The sequence below is a fragment of the Vulpes vulpes genome, chromosome 13 (assembly GCF_048418805.1).
Source record: "Vulpes vulpes isolate BD-2025 chromosome 13, VulVul3, whole genome shotgun sequence".
Taxonomy (NCBI): domain Eukaryota; kingdom Metazoa; phylum Chordata; class Mammalia; order Carnivora; family Canidae; genus Vulpes; species Vulpes vulpes.
This window is the reverse complement of record NC_132792.1, coordinates 142533050-142553068: the sequence shown is the minus strand read 5'-3', so window position 1 is coordinate 142553068 and position 20019 is coordinate 142533050. Positions and strand designations below refer to the sequence as shown.

Genomic DNA, 20019 nt, shown 5'->3' with positions numbered 1-20019 from the left:
GTTATATCTGTACTTGAGTTTATCTTCTGGAACAATAGCTCTGAGAGAGAATATGCTGCAGAATATGCACATAGACAAGCACACCAGCATACGTACAAGTTGTTTTGTGTTGTTTCACTACCGTCAGAATGTTTTCTACCAAATGGCTATTGGACAACAGATGGTAGCACTCAACATTTGTGAGATTTCATTCCAGTGTTCTACTTGAGAGATGGGGTAAAGTCCCTAATATTTCTATTAAGTTTTATCAAGAAACCTTGGGCGGTGGTAAAAGATACCCTTTCAATCTTGTTCACATGATAAGTTTTCACTATGTTATAGTATTTGCCAGAATACAAGCAGGATTTTTTTTAAAGTCCTTCAGAAAATTAGATGCCCCCTTATATATGAATCACATGGTATGGGACACTCTTGTTATTTTGAACACAAAGTTTAAGGGAAACAAACATTAACCTAAAACACTGGCTTTAGTCAGTGAGCACTTTAGGTGCTTATTGAGACGGGCCTGCTGACAGAATTTTTGTTTCTAAATGACAAAAAAAAAAATACCATTCTAATTTAGCAATGTTTCCGTACATCATCATAACAGCCTCTTAACAGTTATGTTGAAAGAATGATGCAGTAACTGATGAACAATGTAGAGATCACTACTAACCTGGGTATTTATGGCTTAGAATTAAAAGGTCAAGACAGCAACACATAAAAATTCAAACTGCATTGTATTTCAGCAAGTCAGAAGTAAAGATAATACACCTTGGAAACAGTAGGAATTCAAAAAGCAGGTGACTGATTGTGAAAACACTCATGCCAGATGCTCCTGGGATGTTTAGATTGTTTGATGAAATGTGAGCGTGGAAAAAGTAGTATTTCTAATATCTTAACGATTTTTTTAATACAATATGTGGTTTTAAATATCTGTGTAGCTGAATTAATATTTATTATAAGTCATCACCTGAAGATTTCGACTACGTTCCTGAAGGATTGATTATGTATTTCAGCTTGCCAAGGCATGTTTCTGAGGATCTTGTCTTTGGAGGAAAGGGGATCATCTCATAGTTAGGCCTGTGTGGTTCATCAGAGCTCTTAGACATGTAGTGTGACATAGTTTTCTTTCAATGCCAGCTCCACCTCCCCCTACCCCCACTCTTTTACTCAGGTAGGAAAAGACGTTCGCTTAAGGTGAGAGACAAGGGAACAAGCAAACTGGCTGCTGAGACTTATTGCCTGGCAGGATTTAGAGTGAGAAGAATGGAGAAAATGGGATCATACATTCAGAAACCATTTTACACAAGGCGGACTTAGTAAACCAAGGCCTGTCATACCACTAATAAGCCCCTTATTGGAAAGTCTCAAAAGAGAACCTCAGAGAGGTGAGAAATGACAGCGGCAGAGAATGCAGATCACTTGTTCCTAGCTTCTTTCCCCAGCTTGATGTCGGGCTCCATCATCGTCCCACATCGGCAGTAAGTGCTCGGCTCAGAAGTCTTACGGGAGCGTACACCAGATGTGAAGGCAAATGTGGAAAAAGAGGAGTATGGGAGCTTTTCTAGAAAGCTGCTAAAAGACTGAGGAGGCAAGCAAATAAAGACACTCCTGGTTAAACACAACCCATTAAAGCTTTGAGGATCAATTCTGTTTGCAAAGTTTAGAATGAAGATATTTCTAGCAGCCCATTTCTGCAAAAGGAGGTGGGTGGGGAGGAATAGTGCTTACCTTTTATTGTCTAAGAACCATATTTCAATTTTAAAGAGGTTTTTCTACCCAAATTCTAGTTACAACCAGCCAGTCTTTTCCTAGCCTTAGGCTAAGAGTTACGTCAATAATGGAACAACGCCAGATTTGATTATTCACTGTCAGGACTGTGTACAGAAATCTCGTGACTGACTCCACATTGTAAAATAATCGTGCCATGACAGACCTGACGCTTGTATTAGCTGGAAAGCCTGGGGGCACTATTAAAACATCGACTTCCCTTCATTTACACCAACTTCTGATGGGGGAAGGTTGCAGAAGGGTAGAGAAGAAAATGTACGGGTAGGGAGCTAAATTTAGAATTAGCGAGGACTAACCGTAGAAGTGATGGAGAAAGAATAAAAGAAAAAAGAAATGGGTTATTTTCCACCAGTCAAAACTTCTAATTCCTGTATGTGAAAACATAAAAAGATTTTTTAAACACTTTTTAAAAAGAGAAATACAAATTGAAGTTAAATAAAATATAAATACTTTAATATAAATAAATAAAAGTCCATGCAACAGAGAATTGAGATGTTTTGTAAATATGTACAGTAGTAGGGGGAAAAAAACACCTTTTTTCATGCAGAGAGCTCACAGGCCGAAAAAAAAATGTGGTCCCGACTGCTCCTCTTCTCCTGCCAAGTCAGCACTGGACAGAAGGCAGATTAATCAGGGTTTCCCTGAGATTCTTGAAAGTGGCACCAACAGGGAAGACTTTGTAGCCTGATGTGTCACAGGGTTGTAAGGATGAAATCTGGCATCACCACAGGGTCATGGAAAAAATGAAATCAAGGCAATAAGCAAAGGAGCGAGGGGAGCATGCCTAGCATGCCTTGACCACCTGGATCCAGTCAGGCATGAGCTCAGATCCACTCTTGTAAAGTAAACCAGTAAGTCCCAGACTGAGAGAGGTGATCTCCAGCTACAGAGCTTTTCTGCCTCTGACACATATGGGACCTGGCCCTCACTCCTACATGACTCGTTCCTACATGACTTGCTTCTACATGTGATAAGTAAAAGATATGACCTCAAAAATAATTGCATTCTATTGATGTATCCATTCAGAGAGACCACCATTTTCTCTTAATTTCTGACCATTCAGGCCATCTAGCCCTTCTAGGCTTTCATTCGGGCCCTGAATGAAGCTTACATCTAATTCCCTTTGAGGAAAACCACAACTCTGCCTAGCCCCGTTTCTGCATTAATAGCCATGTCACCTTTCCTTTGCTTGCCCAGAAAGATACCTTCTCATGGAGTCAACCCACCCATTACACATATGTAGCAAGTGGAGGGGACCCACCCATTACACATACGTAGCAAAGAGGAAAAAGCAATTTTTAAAATCCAGATTTCACCCTTTTATATGTATATTTTTTAAGATTTTATTTATTCATCAGAGAGACAGAAAGAGAGGCAGAGACATAGCCAGAGGGAGAAGCAGGCTCCCTGTAGGGAGCCTGATGCAGGACTCAGTCTCTGGACTCCAGGATCATGACCTGAGCCAAAGGCAGGTGCTCAACCACTGAGCCACCCAGGTGTCCCCATATTTCCCCCTTTTAATCAGTAACCCTAAACTTCCTTTATTTCCCCATTTAGCCACCACCATTTCCTGTTGTCAGCTAAACCAAAAATCTGGCTGTCATCCTTGACTAAACCTTGTCCTCTTCTACCTCCCTTGTACATTCAGATGAATGACCTCAGATTTTATCAGTGCTTTTACTTATATATGTATAAATGCTATATTTATATATGTATTTATTTTATTTATAGATGTTTATATTTAAATGTACATAAATGCTATATTTAGTGTTGGGGGGGTTTCTTCTCTGACATTAAGGGGGCAGAGATTTCCTTTGTCTTTTTCTTGTTTCCCTCGAAGAGAGAAGCAAGGCGCTCAGCATGCAGTGGCCACTCAGGAATTTTCATGACAACTCTCCAATCCATTTCCTCATCCTTATTGCCAGGGCAACTATCTTATTAATACAAGCTCTCGTTTGTGATGCACTTCCCATACAACAGGTAACCCAGTGAAGTAGGTATGACTTCTGTCCCCATTTCACAACTAAGGAAATTGAAGTGCACAGGTTACATAATCTGCTTGAGGTCACACAAGTAGAAAGCGGGGAGGTTGTCTGACTCCAGAGCCTATACTCTTGGTATCTACTGTGCTGTGCCCCTCTGGTCTTAGTGAGCTTCCATAGACTCTCTGCTGATTTACTGGCACAGCTTCCCAACTGACTCTCTGCTTCCATCTCTGAAACGTTTTGCCAGAAGATTCATAAACTTACTTTAGAGGAAAACCCAATGTCCAAGCATGAGCCCTCCGCTCCTGCCCATCTCACCACCTCATCTCTCATATGCCCTCTCATATGCCCTCTCATATGCCCTCCTGGCACCTCATACTCCCTGGTTCTCCCAGGCTCTGTATGGTTCCTGGTACAAGTTATGTTCTCTTCTTTCCCTGTCAGGGTATACATTCTTCCACCTTCAAGACCCAACTCTGACTGGCTCCATCTCCAGGAAGCTTCCCTGACCTCTTCCTCTGAGTTTGTCATCTCAAGTGCTTCCACCACACATACTTCTCTCATTTCTAAATATTAGTTCACTTTGACTTTCAGTGGATGAGGATCATATCTCTAATTCTCTAGCATGGTCTGACACACAAGGACCATTAAACAGTGATTTACTGAAGAATAGACCATAGGTTTCCCTACTCTGGTAGACAAGTGCACATCAGTCCATGTTTCTGTCCCTGCATAACTTTTCATTGTGATCCATGGACCTTGTTTTTCCTGATAGGATTGAGTTTTGCAGACGTGATGTGCCGAGTTCTGGAACCTGTCAATATGTTACCTTACATGGGAGAAGGGACTTTGCAGATGTGTTTACATTAAGGGTCTTGACATAGAGAGATTATCCTGGATTATCCAGGTGAGCCCAGTAAAATCACAAGGATCCTTCTAAGAGGAATGCAAGAGGATCAGAGTTAGTAAAAGAAGATATAAAGTTGGAAGCAGAGGTCAAAGAAGAGAGATGCTAAGCTCTGACTTTGAAAATGGGAAGAGGAGCCTGAGCAAAGATAATCAGTCAGTCGCTAGACGCTAGAAAAGTCAAGGAAACAGATTCTCTCCTAGAGCCTCTAGAAGGAAGACCGCCCTACAAACTAGTTTTAGACTTCTGACTTCCAAATTTGTGTTTTAAAGATACCTAAGTATGTGGTAATTTGTTAGGCAGCAGTAGAAAGCCAATATAGACTTGGTACCTTGAAATATAATAATGTTGTAATAAACACCTATAAATGTGGAGTGGCTTTGGAACTGGGAAGTGGACAGAGCCTGGGAGCATGGTAGAAAAAGCCTAGATTGCCTTGAACAGTTAGTAGAAATATGGATATTAAAGACTCTGCTGGTGAGGGCTCAGAAAAAATGTGAAGAGCATGGTGAAGAAAACCTATATCATCTTAGAGAATATAAGTCATCACAAACACACTGTTGGTAGAAATATGGACATGAAAGTTACCACTGGCAAGTTTCCAGTTAGAAACTGGAAGAAAGGCAACATTCATAATATGGCCGCCAAACACTTAACAAATCATGTTCTACAAGGATGTGGAAAGCAGAACGTGTGAACAATGAACTTTACTGTTTAGCTGAGAATATTTCAAAGCAGAGTGTTGAAGTCACCACCTAGTTTCTTCTTGCTGCTTATAGTAAAATGTGAAAGCAAAGAAATAAATTGAAGGAAGAATTGTTCATCAAAAAGGAGCCAGGACTTGTTGATTTGGGAAATTCTTAGCCTGTCCGGATTGCAAAAGATACTAAAACTAGGAGATTCACTATCAGGAACACATGCTCTGGAAAGAAGGCCAGGGGTGTGGCTGTTCAGCTAATCCCTGGAAAAAATTAAGAGGTCAGAGTATTCAGTCCCACAGATGACTCTGAATAAATTAGGCATGTATTCCCTCAACCATCTCAGCAGAAGCCAGAAATAGAGATGGTATTATCTAGGAAATCTCTGTGGAAGAGCCTTCTTTGTAATGAAGTGAATCCCTGTGACATACACAGGAGGCCCATGGAGTTCTTGAGGATGTTTCTGTTGAAACACTGCCAGTTTGAACCAGAAGGGACACAGAGAGGGTGAGATGAAAGAAGGGTGTCACGCTCCCAAAATCCTGCAGGCAGGAAACAAGCTGATAAAAGAGCTCAGCTGCAAACATGTTACTACCCTTCAAAAAAAAAAGGATAGAGCTGCAGGTCTAGGAGCAGAGTCTTAATCCACAGAGGATTATTACCAGACCTTGAGCAAACTTGAGTTTGCCCAGTTGGATTTTGAAATTCCTTGGAACAAGTGACTCCTTTCTTTCTTCCATTCTCCCTGTTGGAATGGGAATACCTATACTGTCATCTTATACCTGCACCACTATTTTATTTTGTGAGCAGGTAACTTAATTTCTAGTTCCACAGGTTCACGGAGAGGAATTCTGCCCGAGAGTGGTTTAAACCCAGAGCCTCATTCGTAACTAATTTAGGTTATTTAAATAATGAGATTTAGGGACTTTTGAGCTGTTGAGATTTGGCTAATACTTGAGACTTGTGTTGATGCTGTAATGGGTTGAGACTTTGGGATACCTTGGGATCAACCTGTTTTGTTTGTGGGAGAAGTCTGAATCGTTAGTATGACTCCAGGGGGAACACTACGATAGGCCAAATAAAACCTGCCCCCAAAGATGTCCACATCCTAATCCATGGAAACTGCAAATAAGGTACCTTAAATGGGAAAAGAGACTTTACAGATGTGATTAAATCAAGGATCTTGACCTGGAGAGATTTTCTTGAATTGAGTAGGACCCATATAATCACAAGGATCCTTTCAGGATGGAGGTAGGAGAATCAGAGTTAGAAAAAGAAGATGTAAGGCCAGAGCAGAGGTCAGCGAGGAGAGAAGATGCTACAGCTACTTCCAAGGTGGAGAGAGGAACCCTGAACCAGCGAGTGCAGGTGCCATGTGGAAGCCGAGACCAGCAAGGAAATAGATTCTCTCCTAGAGCCTCCAGATGGAAGGCAGCCCTGCAGCCTATTTTCAGGCTTCTGACCTCCAGAAGCGTAAGATAATAAATGTGTGTGGTTTTAAGCCCCCACGTTCACGTGCCACAGCAGCAATAGGAAACCAATGCAGCAGATTTTCTGGGCACTGACAAGTTCGGAATTAAAAAGAATTGTGGGTATGTCCAGAGAGTTCAGGAAGGCCAGAGTTGGAGTTTTTAGCTGGCTTCTACAGTACAATGAGTGTGAGAAAAACAGTCGTGCCCATAAGAAAAACTGGATCATTTAACTTTTTGTTTTTAGCTTTGACATTTGCAGTTTCCTTAACTCAGTGAGGAAAACCTGTCAAGATTTTTGTTCTTCACAGGAAAACCTTAGCAACTCTGCATAAATGGTGACTTTTATTTGTTAAAATATTTAAGACATGATGGGTGATACATTTCACTGTGATATTTTATTAACTTTGATCAAACATCCTTTGATTTTCCTGGCTATCTTTTTAGCCAGAAAAAGCTGTTATAAAGCGTGTTTGTTTTGTGCTAGACGGCTCTTAAATGCAGTCTTTAGGGACCACAGTCCGTTGAGAGCTGAATTCCGAAAATCTTTGATCTTGTTATTATGGATGACAATGAATGTGATTGGCATTTCTGTGTGTTTCATTTTATTTGATGGTTGGAAGATGTGAGAAATGGAAAATTCAAGAAGTGTGTGGGTATGGGCGTCAGTGTGGATGGATGTAGGTGTGATTCTCCAGCGTATAAACCACAGATTTTGCCTCCATGCCCTCTTACTATATCCAGGTGGCGTTTAGCATGACTTACTAAGGCTCATCCACTACAGTCAGCTAACCAAGTAGTTTCAGATTTGTTTTGAAGTCTAAACTCAAGTTTTAGCCCAATATAAACTTTCGGTAATTAAGTTTCTTCCATATTTCTGTAAATTACACATAATTTAGCACAAATAAGATACTTGACACAGTTATACTTCAGATTATTCAGAAAAGAAGATTTCTGTAATTAACGTTAGGTAGTTCTGTGATCAAAAAAACACTTTTTTAAAAAAATGAGTATTACGGTAATCATTCAGGCTATTCATAAATATTCTAGTTCTGTCTTTCCAAGCATGTAGTAGGTTTATTCTTTCTCTGTGTTCTCTCTCTCTCTCTCTCTCTCTCTCTCTCAAGATTTTATTTATTTATTCATGAGAGGCACACAGGCAGAGGGAGAAGCAGGCTCCCTGTGGGGAGCCCAGTGTGGGACTCAATCCCAGGACCCTGGAATCACACCCTGAGCCAAAGGCAGATGTTCAACCACTGAGCCACCCAGGTGCCCCTCTTTCTCCACTGTCTCGAATCTACATGTAGTTCTCTGATTTGTTTTGGCCAAGTAAACATGAGCACTCAGTTTTTGCTCTGCTATAGTCTTCCCTCCTCTGCTATGATTATATGATTATGACAGCACATACCAACATAGGGCTGCCATTAGCCTGAGTCCTTGAGGCATTAGAATGAGCAGAGCCTTGCTGCTAGCCTATACTGGACATACAGCATGTGCAAGACATAAGCTTGTATTTTATTGAACCACCAATATTGGAGGTTGTTTTTTACTCTAGTATAATCTCTCCTATTCAAAGTGACAAAGTGTCTTGGGCAAAAACTGAATAAAGTTCTTCCAAATTAGTTCATTTTCTGGATAGGTATGTAATACTTTGAAAAACTCAGAGATACATCTCAACTTCAAATTCTCAGTGTAATTTGACAACATTCTATGTAACTTGGTACTTTTAATTACTGACATACTGGCATAGTAACTGAATGATTTTGTTTTAGATTTGTTGGTACACAACTAAATCTTTTCCAAGCAATTTCTTACAACTCTGTTTACTTTTTAAGGATTATTTCAACTGTTTACAGTCTACCTCAAGAAACAGCTGCACAAAATGTATTAGGTCTTTAAAACTGATTTGCCCCACTTTAACATTTGCTTGATATAAAATGAAGTACATGGCTATATTTTAATTTATAGAAAAAGAATTTCCATAAAGCTGATACTTTCCATGCCAACTTCATCACTACTAAATTCTAACAAGATACTAATAATTCTAATAACCTCCTTGGACAGGTAATTATAAATGGAAGTGTTGAGTTCATGAAATTATGAAAATACAGGTCGATCTAAGTCAACAGTTGTATCTGGTAGCTTGGACCTTGCTATTTGTTAATACCCAAAAATTGTGGTAGAGTGAATGTAGCTCAGCTAGTCACCATCATTCAGAAGACAAAAGCTAAAATTCCTTTATATTTGAAGGAAGCTGAATCCTATTCCCATGTTAATGCCATAAGAGAAATCCCATGTAAAACACCAAATGAGGTTGTTTTCTTAGAGAGTACATCCTATAGGTTATTCCTTCAAAGCTAGAATGATTACTCAGGTATTTTATAGCTGATGCCTTCCTGTTTTAAAAATGTGTGTACCCTCCCCTCAGTCTCCTATTCTAATTAAATTATTTACCTTTTCTAGTTTTCATGTACTTCCTGAAATGCAGTGGTTCAAATGTACACACACACATACACAGTCTGTGTGTAAGGGGGTCCCTTTGTGAATTCATAGTTAGTGCTTTTGTGTCTCTGCATAGCTCCTTCACTGGCAGTCCCAGAGACTAGTTCGGCAGCCCTCACTACTTTTCTCTAGGTCTCCAGCTTCCGGCCTCCATCTGGCCCCTGGGATTTCTTTATAAGACCAAACTTCTAGGGCACCTGGGTGGCTCAGTGGTTGGGCATCTCCCTTTGGCTCAGGTCTTGATCCCAGGGTCCTGAGATCGAGTCCTGCATGGAGTTCCCTGCATGGAGCCTGTTTCTCCCTCTGCCTATCTATGTCTCTGCCTCTCTCTCTCTGTATCTCTCGTGAATAAACAAATAAAAATTGTAACAAACAAACTTCCTATTGTTGGGCTCAGAAAAAGAAATGAAGATTCCTCTCCACATTTCCAACCCAGAACCAGTTCAGGGAGCCTCCCAGGGCTACAGCTCCCTAGATCTGCTCGGACTCAGTGGGATGACACAAGCAAAGAAGTGATGGGAGAAAAGGACTTCCACTCCTTGCCAACAAGGAGGATGCTCCCTGTCATCTTCCTGAATGCACTGTGTGACGCCCTTCAGAATTAAGGAAGGCTGGGGCACCTGGCTGGCTCAGTTGGTGGAGCATGCAGCTCTTGATCTCCGGGCTGTGTGTCAGAGCCCCACACTGGGTGTAGAGATTACATAAAAATAAAATCTTCAAAAAAAAAAAAAAAAAGAAGAATTAAGGAAGGGGAAGTTCAGGGGAACTTTTTTAAAAAGCTGTAGTTTCTCTGAGAGTTCTGACTTTCCCTTTGGGAGATGCCACCCAGGGATTGGGCAGCAGCAGCATAAATACAGTTGGTTTGACTGTCTCCAACCTCAGAGGAGCTAAGAGAATGTAAGTTTACTCTGGACACTGACAAGTGTGTTCTCTTCATCACAAAAGAGAATTATTCCAAGCAAAGGAAAAAGTTGTTTGATTTGCTGTTTAACGCGCCCGATCTCGTCTGATCTCAGAAGTTAAGCAGGGTCGGTCCTGGTTAGTACTTGGATGGGAGATTTGCTGTTTAAATAAACCTGTCACTACCTGGCATTAGTTTCCAAATATTTTTGAGAAATGGATGCTTTTTTTCCACTGATAGAGCCCCTAAGTATACAACAGGTTCCAAGGGTTGCTGCTCTGGTGGGCCTCTCTGTTGACCTCTAGGGCAGCTCTGCAAACCCCAGGTACTTTTTCTCTGAAATAGAACTTCTTAAACTTTTTTAAGTTTAAGAGTCACCTAGGACTCTTATTTAATATGCAGATTTCTTGGGGTGCCCGGGTGGCTCAGCCAATGAAGCATCTGACTCCTGGTCTCAGCTCAGGTCTGGATCTCAGGGTTATGAGTTCAAGCCCTGCATTGGGCTCCACACTGGGTATGGAGCCTACTTAAAATGAAATAAAGTGCAGATTCCTGGGCCTCAATCCCAGAGACTCACACTCAGGAAATCTTGAATAGGGCCTGGGGATCTGTATTTTATCAAGCATCACAGAGGATTCTGATACCGGAATGGATGGATCATAAAAAAACGCTGCTCTACAAACTATTTGCTGGGAGCCTGTTCAATGGCTTCATCTTAATTAGTCCAACTTGGTTTCAGTTTATTTTAGGTACTTAGTTTGTAAGTGTCAAATACCAATAAAATAGGTTTTTCTGCCAAAGAAAATGATATCTTAGTTACTACTTCCATCATCTCCCAGATTCTCTCTTCATATTTCTGGAGTACCCCAGACATGGCTTTTGGCTCTCTTTTGGGTCTGCATCATCTGAGCTCCCAGCAGCTTCATGGTGCCAGCCCTTCCTGGTTTTGTTTGTTTCTTTGCCTCCTTTTTTAAAAGCAGATCTCTTTAAACCTCCACTTCCCCAACAAACAAACCCAGAAGAGAAGGGATATTTATAAGCAAATATAAAACTGACTTCTTTATGCAAATGTAGCTAGCTGATAAGCATATAAATGCTCCCACGTAGCAATGTGCTGGGTATTCCAAGATGCAAAGAACATATCCAAATAAGTCGTGTTTTTAAGAATAAATAAAGCCCACAATGAGACACCACTTGAATGGCAATAACTAGAACCATCATGCACCCCAAGTGAGAATGTAAAATAGTGCAGCCACTTTTGGAAAACAGCTTGGTAATATCCTAAATAATTAAATATACACTTACCATATAATCTAGCAATTCCACTTTTAGGAACCTGCCGAAGAGAAATGACAATATATATTCACACAAAGACTTATATGTGAATGTTCATAGCAGCATTATTCATAGTATCCCTCAAACTTGAAACAACCCAAATGTCCATCAAGTGGTAAATGTATAAACAAAATATGGAATATCCATACATTGGAATATTACTTAGCAATTAAAATAAGTGAGATACTGAAAAAAGCTACAATATAAATGAATCTCGGAAACGTTATGCTAAGTGAAAAATGCCAGACACCAAAGGCTATATATTAAAAGATTCCATTTATATGAATCCATAAAAGACAAATTTGTCGAGACCGAAAGAATTGTGGTTACTGGGGGCTACAGAGCAGAGCAGAAAAGAACTGCAAATGGGTTTGAGAAAACTTTAGGATGATAAAACTGTTCTAAAACTGGATTGTGGTGATAATTGTACAGTTCTATAAATTTGCGAAAGTCACTTAATCATACATTTATAATGGAATTTTATGAAATGTAAATTTTACCTCAATAAGGTGGTTAGTTTTTTTTTTTAATAAAGCATATAGCAAATTAAATAATCAATAGTTCTTTTCTCTGCAAAAGAACTAGAGAGACACTTGTCAAAGTATGGCCTGCAGTCCTTAAAACAGTCTCAGGATGTCCTCAAGTTCATTTCCCTAACAATACTAAAAAGCAGTTTGCCTTTTTTGCCATGTTGTTATTTGTATTGACGGTGCAAAATCATGATGGGTAGACCTGCCTAGTGCCTTAGCACAAATCAAGGCAGTAGCCAAACCATATAAGTAGTCATCTTATTCACCACCACTATGCACTTACAGTAAAAGAATAGCCTCCATTTTCATTTAAGAATGAAGCAGTAACTTTTAATTTTATTAAATATTGTGCCTTGGATGCATAGCTTTTTAATAGTCTATGTGATGAGATGGGAAATAGGCATACGTAAAGCATTTCTTCTGCACACCCAGGCAAAGTGGTTATCTCAAGGAAAAGTACCTCAGCAGTTGATTGAGTTGCAATCTGAACTAGTGGTTGTTTTTATGGGACACCATCTCTACTTTAGAAAAAAAAATGCCTGACAGACAAATTATGGATATTAAGACTTGGGTATTTGGCAAACATTGTCTCAAGAATGAATGAAGAGAACCTGTCACTTCAAAGAAAACAATTGGCAGTATGTGTTGCCAGTCACAAAATTCAAACATTAAACCAAAAGTAGAGTTTTGGAAAATTTTATACCACCATGAGCTTGACAGCTTCTGTCAAAATTTTCCTAATGAAATTGATGGTAATTTTAACAAATGTGGGGTTTTTTTCATATGGTTCAACAAAATGTATAAAAATTTGAAGAGTATGGGCAAAGGGGTTTGAGAACTGCTGGCCTAGTGGCTTATAATAGCATGGACTCTGGGGCCATTCTGCTTGGATCAGAATCCCAACGCTATCACTTATTATTCGTATGATCTCAGGTAAATGCATCACCTCTCAGTGCCTCAGCTTTCTCATCTATAAAATGGGAATAAAGGGATGCCTCAGTGGCTCAGCGGTTGAGTGTCTGCCTTCCACTCAGGGAATGATCCTGGAGTCCCAGGATCGAGTCCCATATCAGGTTCCTTGCATGGGAGCCTGCTTCTCCCTCTGCCTGTGTCTCTCCCTCTGTCTCTCTCCTGTGTGTCTCTCATGAATAAGTAAATAAAATCTTAAAAGAAAAAAAAACTTGGATGGTCTTCTGCAGTCCATATAAAAAACAAAAGAGCAAGTATATTCTAAGGATCTAGCATAACAAACAAAAACATCAAATATAAATCATGTTTCCAGATCATCAATTATTGAGAAATCCTCAATAATAAAATATTTACGTTAACTGCACTAAGGTAAAGTATAATAGTTTTTATAAATATTTGCAATAAGAGTCAACAATGAAAAATATTTTCTGGTTAGTTCTATTAATTATTACAATCAACTGATTAATAGTTATCTACTATGTGGTGGGTATTAGGTTAAAATACCAAGTAATTGAAAAGATTCTTGTCCTCAGGGAGCTTAAAATTCAGACACAGCAAATAAGACAAATGGAGATAGGAACTAATAATGATAAGTCATAAATAAGTGCCAAACAAATGGAAGTGGCAACAAATGCTAAGATCTAAAAATCAGAAGAGAGACACCTGGGTGGCTCAGTGGTTGAGTGTCTACCTTCAGCTCAGGGCGTGATACTGGAGTTTCGAGTCACACATTGGGCTCCCTCCAGGGAGCCTGCCTCTCCCTCTGCCTAGGTCTCTGCCTTTCTCTGTCTTTTATGAATAAATAAATAAAATAAAATCTTTTTTAAAAATAATAAAATAAAATGGGAATAAAAACGGTACCTATCTCAGTGAGATATTATGAACATAAAGATATGTTAATATATGTAAATATTTGTGAGTATTAAAATAAGTTAATATATGGAAGTCACTTAGAATAGTGCCTGACTTATATATATAGTAAGTGATCATTGAGTTGTTATTATGGCCTTGGACAGTGGTAATTTGTTGTTTTTTTAATATTTTATTTATTTATTCTTGAGAGACACAGAGAGAGGCAGAGACACAGGCAGAGGGAGAAAGCAGGCTCCCTGTGGGGAGCCCAATGCAGGACTCGATCCTAGGACCCCGGGATCATGACCTGAACAAAGGCAGATGCTCAACCACTAAGCCACCCAGGTGCCCTTGGGAGTAGTAATTTATAAAAAACCAATATATTATACATAAATAATCAAAGAGAAATCACTATGTAATAACATATACTTTCTTTTTTCTTATTTGTAACTGGGAAATCTGAAGCTGAAATCCCACCCTGAGCCTCTGCCTCAGTTCCTGGAAGCGCTTGCCTCTGCATTTGTGCAGAGGCATGGCTTGTTCGGCGGAGTACCCCACCCATCCACTAAGCCTCTGTTGTGTGGAGTTTCCTTCTTTTCCTAGCAACCACACAATGTGTTTTTAAGGAAAATGTGGTGATGCAATGTAACTATGACGGGTACAGTTTAATAAATTGACTATAAACAGTATACAATTGTGTATCATTTATAATCTTAGAATTAGAGGCCTCATTCCTGCCCTAGCAATGTTTAAAATTACAGTCTATCAATCAATCAGTCAATTACAATGTACTATCTAGGCTCAGAGTTTGGGAAATTATATGAATAGAAAAAAAAGTGTAAGGCTCTGTCATATGTCCATTTTCAGTGCTTAATTCAAGCAAGCAGCTAAGGGGGAAAGAAAATGACTAACTTGGGACTTATCTCTGCAGTCCTTCAGAGAGACCACGTTAGAGCTATTTTTATCTCTCACTGTTAAAAAGAAGTTCATCATTTGTTGACCTTGTTCATTTGTGTTACTGGCATATGATGCATAACTCCCAAAGTGCCAGGCCCCACCCAGGCTCCGAGGCCCCAGTAGTAAAGAAGGGACTGGGCCTGCCTTCCTGGGGCTGCTTTCTGAAAATGAAAACTAAGATAGTTCATCTATTGTTCCCTGGCTGTATCAGCAGGAGGAAAAGTATATATTTTATACCTTTTAAAAGTTTACGAAAATACTCTAAAGTTTAGTGTCAGGTAAAGAAGGTAAGATAGACTGCAAAAAGAATAGTACCAATTGTTTCTTTTCCTAGACAATCACAAACAAAAATTACCCTGTATTTTGGAGTACTGATGTTATACAGAGAAGCTCACATTGGATGGTAAATAGCAAATAACCACAGTGTGTACATCATTGGAGTTTCACTGATTTAAATGGCTTCTGCTGCCCTGAGAGCAATAGGAACTCTCGAAAGAGTTCATTTGGGGACCATCTGTTTTATATGCCACCCCACATCACTCTGCATGTGATAAGAACAGTGGGTTGACCCACAGGAGTCTTTATTCCTTGCCCTCGCCTGGGTCTTTAATTATCACTACACGTCAGGTTCCTTGAGTGTATATAGTCACCTGTTATAAATAGGTTTAGAATAGTCTTTCCTTTCATTTCAGTGCTGTGTTTTCAGAGCAAATTATAAAGCATCCTGAATATTTTTTAAAGATAATATTGTATAAATATAGAGCAGTACTAAAAAAATATATATAGAGAGCAGTACTATTATTGAGATGATATACCTACTGATATACTTGCAATTTTTAAAAAGATTGTATTTATTTATTTGAGAGAGAAAAAAAAACACAGCAGGGAAGGGCAAAGGGAAAAGCAGGTTCCCTCCTGACCGGGAAGCCATGTGCAAGGCTCCATCCCAGGACCCTGAGATCATGACCTGAGCCGAAGACAGATACTAAATCAATTGAACTACCTAAGCATCCAATACACTTGCATCTTAAGCTCTGAGAGGGTTTCTTTCTCATGTGGCTAGTGTACTGGGAATAAGAAATCAGATCGGACAGGGCACCTGGGTGGCTCAGTGGTTGAGTGTCTGCCTTTGGCTCAGCTCCTGATCCTGGGGTCCTGGGATCAAGTACCACATCAGGCTCTCCGCAGAGAGAGAGCCTGCTTCTCCCTCTGCCTATATCTCTGCCTCTCCCTGTGTATCTCTCATGAATAAATAAATAAAAATTTTTTAAAAGAAAAGAAATCATATCAGACTAAAGCCAAAGAACTGCTTCTTGAATATAAGTTAGTATTGAATTTTACTAATTCAATTGAATTCCATCTCAGCATTTGTTCTGGATGGAATAACTTAGTTACTGTTAATCATGTTGTCTCTGTCAATGCTAGGGCCTCGTGCAAACTTCACATCTCAATAACTGCAGTTGTAGTTGTCTTTTATAAACAAAATGCACTGAAGTCTGTTACCTGAGAATGTAAACAATGTCTGTGGTTACACTACTGCTGCTCGTTGGCACCAGAATCTTCTATTCTTTTATTCTTTTCTATTCTTCCCTAAAAACACCTAAACATCAGATACTAGTTGCACATAATTTTCTAAAAATAGTTATAGCTGTCATAAAGCAACCTCCTCTTTCCATGACAGTGTTCCCTGCTAAAATGCTTGGCAGTTTACCTTATAGCGTTACATCTTTGCAAGGATTTTTGTCCTCATGAAGTGACCTGCTGTGAAGGGTCTCAAATCTAGCATTTCTGTGATGACAGTCCATGCCATTGTTTAATTGCTGATTCTCACCTTGTCTTTTACATCTGTGTTTATGTTTTTCAGGAAAAAAGTGCCAGTTCAAATGTAAGACTTAAAACTAATAAAGAGATTCCAGGATTAGTTCATCAGCCCAGAGCAAAGTAAGTTCTGGTTCCGATTTTCCTTATGTTGTTTTTAAAGCTAATAATGTTTTCAGAGTGAGCTCAGTTTTGCTAGATAACCAAGACTTAATGTAAAGCTTCAGTGAATTGAGACAGTGTGGTTTGGTCTAATGGAACAGAATAGAGAGTCCCAAAACAGATCCATAATAAATGACAGAACTGACATTTCAAATCAGTTAGAAGAAAATAAAGGGGAATATCTTTATGACTATGGGGTAGGAAAGAATTTTGAACAAGTCACAAAAGATGCAGATCTTAAGAAAAATGATTGGTATGACTGCATTAAAATTAAGAACTTCCATTTATCAAAATTTACTGTAGGAGAGTCAAAGGAAGGGGTGGAATATATTTACAGTGCATATAATTGACAGTAGTTGGGTTTCCAGAATGGATAAAGCAATTCTATAAAATCAAAAAGTACAGAACAGATTGCTCATAGAAAAAGAGGCTAAAGATGTGAACAACTACTTCATTAAAGAAAAAACTTGAATAGCTAATGTGTAGGAAAAATACCGTTTCGCACCACAAGATTGGCAAAAATAGAGTAGTCTGACAGTACAAATGGTTGGCCCGGATGTGTTCAGCCCAGTGGAAATGTGAACCAGTACAATCACTTTGGAAAACAATTTGTATTTTCTACTGAAATCATACCTGGACATACCTTGCCCAGCAGCAACTCCCCACTCAGGTGTGTACCCTAGAAAAACCCTTGTGCAGATGTGCCAGTGGACATAGTTGACATGTCCTTAGCAGCACTATCTATGTGAGCTCCTAAAGCTCTGAAGCAAAACCTGAATGTCCTTCCAAATTATAATGGATGACAAAAAATGTGGCATATTCTTATGATAGGAATCCTACATATCAGTGAAAATGTGTATGTGCTGCCAAAGCAAGCAACAATATCAGTGAAAATGAATGACCTATAGCTCCACATATCAAGATGGAGGACTGTCATGAATGTTAAGGTTGTGCAGTAAGGGAAGTAAGTGGTAGTCCCTGTCTGCATATAGTTTCATTTATATAAAGTTTGAAAACAGGCAGAACATAATGTTACATATGTATGTGATATGTTACATATGTATGCAGTGTTACATATGTATGTGATAAAGCAATAAAGACAAGCGAGGAAAGGAAAACGCATTTAACTTAGAATGGTTCTTTCTCACCGAATGGAAGACAATGGGACCATGGGTTCTATTTCTTAACCTGAGTGGTGATTACATGGGTGTTCCTTTCGTTGTTAGTATTTAAAACTGTACAAATAACATTGTATGTTTTCTATGTGTTATGCATCGCACAATTAAAATGTTAAAGAGAATAATGAGTATTTTTCTAGATTGTTCTAGAATGGAATCTACATTGGCAGTAAAACGCACTTAGTGTCACTTTGAAGCTATCTCCCCTTTCCTTCAAAGAGGTTCTATTTTCCCAAGGCTACAAATCTCTTTTGTGGTGGTCCACCTAAATAAGAACAAATTCCCTGAGGATGCTGATCCCACTAGTACCTCTGACATAGACATGCCCACCCCCAAAATAAACCTACTATGTATATGTAATAGTAGTTCCATAAATCCAAGTCATAAGCAGAAGTTGTGTTATGTCTGGTTCTTCCCGGGAAACGGAGACAAAAATTACCTAGTTCAAACTAATCACCTCACCCTGGCTCAGTGTCTGTGGTAGTGCTGTAGGTGGTTAGGATTCTTCAGGTTGGTGAAAGAGCTCAGGGATTTAAATTTTTTTACTTTCAAAGAAAACTGGACATTTTATTTATTTTTTTAAAAGATTTTATTTATTTATTCATGAGAGACACAGAGAGAGAATGAGAGAGAGAGAGAGAGAGAGGCAGAGACACAGGCAGAGGGAGAAGCAGGCTCCATGCAGGGAGCCCGATGTGGGATTTGATCCTGGGACTCTGGGATCACACCCTGAGCCAAAGGCAGATACTCAACCACTAAGCCACCCAAGCATCCCGAAAACTGGACATTTAAAATCCACTTCTCATTTACATTGTCAGTGGAATGTTAAAACCAATTTTTACACCCTTAGGTACACTTTATGCCATAATCACAACCTCCCCTGTCCACTTCACGGGTAATCACTTTTATCTACACTAATTTTGTCTGCCCTTGAGGGATAACAGATACCTGATGATAAAACCAAGTCATCTTTTCATCCAGGCCATTCAATATATGCTATTTTTAAATGATTCCCTTATCTCTGAGTTCTAAGGAGAGACTATATTAAGGAGAATTTCTTTTTTCCTTTGGTGTGAATACTTATTTAACTTAGAGACACTGAAGCAGCAATACTTTGCAGACTGGCATGTGCTGAAGCTTTCAGAGAAGTTGATTAAATTGGCTCTTGTGTTCACATTAAAATTAGGAAGAAAATCCTCTGGTTGTGTGTGTGTGTATTAAACTATGAGTCAAAACCCTGGGTTACCAGAATTCAACTACGAAATCTTCCTAGAAAGCCATGAGTACTTTTCCTCCTTTCTGACACAGAGGAGCAAGGAAACTGTTATTTATTCTGCAGTGTATAAAATAAGATAATGAGTTTCTTTTCCCCAGTAGTGGAAGGACAATCCCATACCTGGTAACAGGAGAGATGTATTAATAATAAAGATAGGTAGGTAATAAAAGGCTGATAGTCTTCACACCTTCCTTTGATAAAACATACAAAATTCATTCTAACTGACTGTAATCTGAGGCCAGTGTCCTAATGTCATTGGGCTTCAGTTTTCTCAGAGAAAAATAGAGGAGAAAAAAAATCCTCTTTCATAGGGCTGGGAATTAAATGAAATAATGTATGCCCAGGACCTATCCCAGTGTCGGATGCTTGATAAGAACACCTTAACAGTTAGAAACAGCCCAAATGCTCTTTAACAGGAAATTGGGTAAATGAACCACACTGCCTTCACACTGTTAAAACAAATACACTGTACCAACATACAAGGCTGCCTGGACCTGAGCAATATAACTAGAAGAGTAGGTCTTGAAAGATTACATAGAGCATGATGCACTCTTCGTAATGTTAAAAACAACTAAATAAATTCTCTGCATTATAAAGCATGTATATGGTAATGCTTTATGGGGGGGGTTGGGCATGTGGGTTCCCTTGAGTTGGGGGAAGCACACAGATGGGTGGGAAGTAAGTTAGATCTAGGTTGTTGTCAGGGT

The 20019-nt window shown here is 39.3% G+C and overlaps 1 protein-coding gene across 4 annotated transcripts in view; it reads left to right on the top strand.

The window, feature by feature from the left end:
- C13H1orf21 (chromosome 13 C1orf21 homolog) overlaps positions 1 to 20019 on the top strand; it is a 227404-nt gene that overhangs the window by 172861 nt on the left and 34524 nt on the right. For all 4 annotated transcript variants that reach the window (XM_026001177.2, XM_072733178.1, XM_072733181.1 and 1 more), the window contains one exon: positions 16743 to 16819. In XM_026001177.2, the coding sequence (XP_025856962.1) occupies positions 16743 to 16819 (77 nt within the window). The remainder of the gene's footprint in view (positions 1 to 16742; positions 16820 to 20019) is intronic.